The 6,996-nt window shown below is 33.3% G+C and overlaps 1 protein-coding gene across 1 annotated transcript; it reads right to left on the bottom strand.

Annotated features, from left to right (window-relative positions):
• Window positions 1–4,578: 4,578 nt before the first annotated feature.
• On the bottom strand, window positions 4,579–5,982 carry LOC113280512 (aspartyl protease family protein 2-like). Its single transcript, XM_026529128.1, has one exon. The coding sequence runs from the start codon at window positions 5,980–5,982 to the stop codon at window positions 4,579–4,581; it is 1,404 nt and encodes a 467-aa protein (XP_026384913.1).
• Between the last annotated feature and the right edge of the window lie 1,014 nt (window positions 5,983–6,996).

Here is a 6,996-nt window from a genome sequence, read left to right as displayed (position 1 = left end):
ACACTCAAAAACTAAAGCCACCCAACAGCCAAGATATGAATGACCTCTTCTTCTTCTTCTCCATCTCGTTTCCGCTCACCGAACTCCACCTCTTCTTCTCCATCTCCATCTCACCTTGTTGCTGCACCACTTTATGCATATTGGTACGACTAGGTTAACGATTTGAAATAGTATGCACATGGGCGATTAGTGATCAAGCTCCATGGGACATGGTTGATGGCTCAGAGTTCCGCCACTTATGATGATTATTTTAAGATTGATTACAACAAGGGTGAATAGCTGGTGGAGATATAAACTTTGTCAATGTGTTAGTATCCTAGCCAACTTAAGACTAACAATTATATAGTCTGTGATAACCTGGTCGGTTTCAAAATTGTATGCAGGTTTAATGGTTAACCAACAATAGATGAATTGCAGTCGTTGTCTTGATTTTTGCTTCTTTTAGGTTTACGGGTTTTATTTTTATTTTTAGGTTTACAGATTTTTACTTTATTAGGTTTACGGATTAATCAAACGAAGAAATTAAAAGATTACAAAGAAATCAAAGGAATAAAACGATTTTGGGTAGTGAAAAATACTAGAAACACCCTATTATATGGGTTCAATATTTTGAAGCCCCACCAAATGGATCATATATTGTCAACTCCATACTTTCAGAAAATGATATTGCTAGGCCCAAAGAATCAAATTTTCTTCAGATCTGGCCCATAATTAATTAATACGAATTTTAATAATACCAAGAATACCCTTTAGTATTTATTCAAGAGTAATATCATAATACATTTTCATTTTTCTATTTTCTTTCTCTCTCATCTTGATCTCTCTCTCTGCTGTAGAAAAATAGTTTATAGGGTTTCTGAGATTCATCTTTATCTCTATCAGGGTAAATTATTGTCATTGATGGCGACGATGGAGATCACAAATCCACCACCAGGAGAAGGAGGAGTATCAGTTTCAGTAGAAAAAATAAATCCACGAAACAGATTCGAATTAATAGATCCGCAGATTCAACATGAATTCATCAAAAATCTAAGTATGAGTATCATCTTCTATTAATGCATTTCGCTTTCATTTCTTGGTTTGTTAAGACTCTCTCATACGCTGTATTTGTCTCCTTGGACAGTGAAGAAAAAAAATCAAAGCTCTTGTGGAGCCGCAGAGGAATAGTCAAATGAAAATGAATTGCATATATCTGTCAGGGATTTTTTTCCAGATTCGTAATATGATTTTAATCTTTATTTTTGATTTCAGATTTGTAAACAGCTTTGATTAGAAACATTTTTACTATTTCAAATGATATTATTTGATGAACTCGTAACCGGAGTTTACATCTGTTTACATTGGTTTTTAGATGAAAATCTTGAAAACATATTACAAAAATTTGCTAGGTTTCTTTATTGAGAATCAATCAATCTCTTTATCTTAATTCTCGACTGAAATTTTGTTTTCAGATTTGATATCAACGAATCGTTATCTTATTAATGCTATAGATTACGTAGCTTATGCTGATGAGATTAAAGAAGGGCTAAAACGTTGTGTTGTCCAATTCTACAGCAATCTAGTGAATGATAATTTTTGTTACAGTATGTGTAACCTGAGGTTACACATATATATCATGTTGTATTTTTAGCATGGAATTTGTATTTTTCAGTTTGTTTTTTGTTTTTTATGAATTTACTGTGAGTTTTTTGTTTGATACTGAGAAAAGGATGAAGAAAAAATCTTGTTTCAGAAGAACAACTTTAAATTGATGATGTAGACATGCTGTTTTTTTTGTTACAGTATGTGTAACTTGAGGTTACACATATATATCCTGTTGTATTTTTAGCATGGAATTTGTATTTTTCTGTTTGTTTTTTGTTTTTTATGAATTTACTGTGAGTTTTTTGTTTGATACTGTGAAAAGGATGAAGAAAAAATCTTGTTTCAGAAGAACAACTTTAAATTGATGATGTAGACATGCTGTTTTTTTTTTGTTACAGTATGTGTGACTTGAGGTTACACATATATATCTTGTTGTATTTTTAGCATGGAATTTGTATTTTTCTATTTGTTTCTTATTTTTTTTGAATTTTTTGTGAGTTTTTTGTTTGATACCGAGAAGAGGATGAAGAAACAATCTTGTTTTGGAAGAACAACTTTAAATTGATGATGTAGACATGTTGTTTTTTGTTACAGTATGTGTAACTTGAGGTTACACGTATATATCATGTTGTATTTTTAGCATGGAATTTGTATTTTTCTCTTTGTTTCTTGTTTTTTGTGAATTTTTTGTGAGTTTTTTGTTTAATACTGAGAAGAGGATGAAGAAACAATGTTTTTCAGAAGAACACCTTCAAATTGATGATGTAGTCATGTTGTTTTTTGTTACAGTATGTGTAACTTGAGGTTACACATATATATCCAGTTGTATTTTTAGCATGGAATTTTTATTTTTCTGTTTGTCTCTTGTTTTTTTGAATTTTTTGTGAGTTTTTTGTTTTATACTGAGAAGAGGATGAAGAAACAATGTTGTTTCAGAAGAACAACTTCAAATTGATAATGTAGTCATGCTGTTTTTTGTTACAGTATGTGTAACTTGAGGTTACACGTATATATCCAGTTTTATTTTTAGCATGTGTAACTTGAAGTTACACATATATATCCTGTTGCATGTGTATTTGTAAATAGTTGTAGCATTTGTATCTTTAAGACACATTTGTATCTATTGCTTTCTGCATATGATATATTTCTCCTGTTGAGTATGTTGATGACTCATTTTATGTTTAGCTTGTCGGAAGCTATTGGTTATTAAGTTGTGGTGGTGTTGATGGTGGAGGTGCAGGTTTTGGAGGAGGATGAGGAAGCAGTGGTGGTGGTACTGGATCATATTTGGAGGATAATTTGTATTTGGAGTTAGTGGTGGTGTTTTGGTATGAAGCTGAGAGGTTTGGTATGGATGTTAGAGCTGTATTAGACACTGTAAGTTGGATCTACTTTACATTATGCTTGTCTTAGTGGTGGTGTTTTGGTATGGATGTGTTAGACATTGTAATTTGGATCTACTTTACATTCTGCTTGTCTTAGTGATGGTGTTTTGGTATGGATGTGTCATTTTTAGTTACACATGCTAATTACATGTGTAACTTCTAGTTACACAATCTAAATAGATGTGTAATTTCTAGTTACATATGCTAATTAGATGTGTAACCTTTACTTACACATACTTTGCTTTAGGTAACTTACGCTTGCAAGTTCATGATAAATGGCATATTTCATATGCAGGTGTAACTCCTAGTTACATAAGCCAGATGCATGTGTATCTCCTAGTTACACATGTTATATGCATGTGTAACTCTCAGTTACACAATTCAGATGCATCTAATCAGATGCTTGTGAAACTGAATATACACTGTTGTATGTACTGTTCATTTTAATCTTATAAATACTGATTGTTTGTTGTTATATTTTAGGTTTCAGATAACTTCTTAAAAGCTAATTGCTTAAATGTGGTAATGGTCTCGCTGGAGCTGGAGTTGACGCTGAATACACAAGTCAGATGCATGTGTAACTCTCAATTACACTAGATAGACACATATGTAACTCTCAATTACACTAGACAGATGTGTGTGTAAATTCTAGTTACACATGCTAAGAAATTGTTGTAAATGAATATTAAAGTAATACATGTATTTCTTTTGTGTTTTCTTTTTGATGTTTATTTTCTACATATATATATACAAGTGTAACTTTGCATTACACATATCATAAGATGTGTAACTTCTGGTTACACATGCCATATGCATGTGTAACTTCTGTTTACACCTTCACACTGTATTTTAATAATTTCGGGCCTAGATTTAATAATTTTGGGCCTAGATTTAAATTTTATTTAATTATGGGCTTGACAATATGCATAAGGGTATCAAGGTCTTTTAAAAACTCGGGGCCTAGATTTAAACTTTTTTTAATTAAGGGCCTCATATTATGGGTTATCCATGGGTTGGGTCTGAGCCTAATTTCCCCTTTTGGGTATTATAGTTGAACAAAAATCAAATCCAGGGTTTACGATTTAATGATTATTAAAGAAATTTAAAAGTTAATAAGAGAGAGAAATACATATTTTAGCGGTAATAATCATAGTTAGATTTATTTTGACTTTTGGAGGTAAGGAATACGAGAAATCATAATCAAAAGGTATATTGATTTTATAAATTGTCGGAGGGATAGGAAATAGGAAAAGAAGGGTGGGATATAGGGAAATCAAAAATAAATAAATAAGTGATGACGGAACAAAATTAGCTAGGGTACCTCGCCGATTCTAAGTGTGACCATTTAATCTCTTTTTTAAGTTTGAAATTTGAAAACGCATGAAAATGGCACTGCACTACAACCAGAAGATAACATAATTCATAAATTAGAATGTTTACTATAGAAAAAAAAAAAAAAAACCTCTTTGCATTTACTACACGATATTGCCTTGCATTTGCATTAATTAGAAAATATTAACCCTGTTTTTGAAGAGTCTACAGTCCTTCTTGCCTACACAGGTACTTATTCAACTAGTAGAACTACGAATAATACTAACATGATATAAGCTCAGCAGCTATTTGGATCAAACCCAATAACTGATGCAGCATTATCAAACACAACACGGATTCCTTGTTGTTGTACATTACCGAGAATCGCCAACCCCTTGTATAAACTTGGCCCAAATGCGAGACAATAAACATTCTCATCGATCCAAGGATAATTAAACAAAACGTTTTCAGCTTTCAACTCCACAGCTGCCTCATCATCACCGCCGAAGTGCAAAATCACCTCTGGTGATTTGATAGTGTCAATCCCCCCAGTATATGAACTCAAATCATAGCAAGTGTCACGATATCTAGATAACGCAGGTTTCCAGCCAAGTTGGAGAGCGGCATCACGGAATGAATCACGTATGGCTTCATAAACAGACGAAGGAAGCCAAGTGAGCGAAGTTCCTGAATCAACTACTATTCCATTAGGGAGTGACGGGTGAACAGGTATTAGTTTACCCGCTACACTAATACTAGTGAGGTTGATGTAGTATTGGTCGGGAAACTTGGAGTTTGGAATAATCGGTGTATACACTACATCGTTCGGTTGATCTAATACGTCATTGCCAAATCTTATAGATGATGATATAACAGGTTGTTCTTTCTTGGGCTTATCGACGAGACAATAAGAGAACTTCTTGAAACCATACTTACGATCAATTTGAGATGGAAATGAGAATTCACCACGACCAAGCCCCAATATTCCATCGGAAGAATTAAATGTGCCGCTATTATTATGCCCACACCCAATAGTCAAATTCATCATATGTTCACTGACACTATAAACTTCTTCAGATATTAGTCCATGTGAATATGATCCGTCGCCATAGATATAACTGTAAGTGCACTCTCCACGATCGTTACATCCATCGCAAAGTGATGTATGTTGATTACAATCCTTGACCGAATATGTTTCGGACCGGTTTGGATCGAATATGGGAGATAGTTGATCATAACATGTATTACATGGCAAGCATTGAATCCATGTGAGAGAACTTCCTGTATCCATCAAAAGTACATACTCAGTCGCTGGCGATGTACCGATTCTCAACACAGTGAAGTACTCAAAAAGTAATGATGGTCTCGGTAGTTTCCAGTAAGGACCTGGTGCAACCGGAAAATCAAAATTATAATCGTCATTGCCATCATTGTTAGAACTTTCCAATGCCATGATGTTGGATAAGCTTCGAATCTTAATTCGATCCCTCTGTAGTTTTAGTTTGAATAGGGATTCAGGAGACAGTTTTGGGTAAGTAGTATAAAGTAATGAATCAATAGGATGTAAACTAAGTGTAAGTGATTCTGCTTTATCATGGTTGGGTTGTTCACTTGTAATAATTGCTTCAGAAGTATCAAGAATGATCAAGAGGAATACAATGTAGAACAAGCAGAAGGATATTGTTTTTTGTGTGATTTCCATGGTGATTTTTACAAACGAATGCAAATTTGATAACAAGAATGTGAACAATAAAAGAGAATATAAATAGTAATTGAAAATAATTATCCTAAAATACAATAGATTTTCTATGTAAAATATATCGCAATATCTTCTCATATATGGCAATATCTTGCTCAAACAGTTGTTCCTGTTATCAGAAAAGAAAAAATTGGTATTAGTGGAACTAAATTGTTAATAAAAACTTGGAAAAATTCGGCATCTCAAATGTCTCGAGCCAAAAATATATCAGATACGGTAAGAATATATAAAGTACGGAAAGAATATATAGAGTCAGTAAATGCTAATAAGGAAAGACATATATAGAGGTGTAAATTTCGCCCAGCCCAAGGCCCAGTACCGTCCGCCCTGTCCCACGACAACCCATGGGTACCCGTGGCCCATTACGGGCCGGTTCGACCTAGCTCATTTAAATAAGAGGACGGGCACAGGCCACAAGTCAAATTTTATTTCCCTGCCCAATACCCTCCCTATTAGCCCATCAATGTTACCCGTCCTATTAGCCCGTATCCATTTATTTAGCCTAAATGATTGTTTTCATTTTCCTCATAGTTCTCATATGTGTTTCTTAACTTTTTCTCCATAGGAATCTAAATTTGTTAACCATATAGAGAAAATATTGAGCAAAATCTAAGGCAGTTTCCATATCTGATGATTCAATTCAAGAAAAATTATAGGAAGTTTGGTTTATCTTGTTCCCATCTCAGTCTCGTATTTGATTATTAATTTTAAGTAATACTTGTGTGTTATTACATTACTTTCTTTTTAGTTTTAGTAATACATATGTTGTAATATAGAAGACAAAGAACAAGAGGCGCAAAATAGAGGGGAAGAAGAAGGGAGAAATTCTCATTAGTTGTGTAGAATTACAAGGGTTTATGTCTCTATTTATAGGGATAGAAGAAACCCTAATCTTAGTCATAATGGCATCTTAGTAAATAAACATTGGTTTATAACAACATATATATTTTTGTAATA

This window comes from Papaver somniferum, chromosome 5 (assembly GCF_003573695.1).
Source record: "Papaver somniferum cultivar HN1 chromosome 5, ASM357369v1, whole genome shotgun sequence".
In the NCBI taxonomy this organism is placed as follows: domain Eukaryota; kingdom Viridiplantae; phylum Streptophyta; class Magnoliopsida; order Ranunculales; family Papaveraceae; genus Papaver; species Papaver somniferum.
The sequence above is the reverse complement of the archived record's forward strand: the minus strand, read 5'-3'. Positions and strand labels throughout refer to the sequence as shown.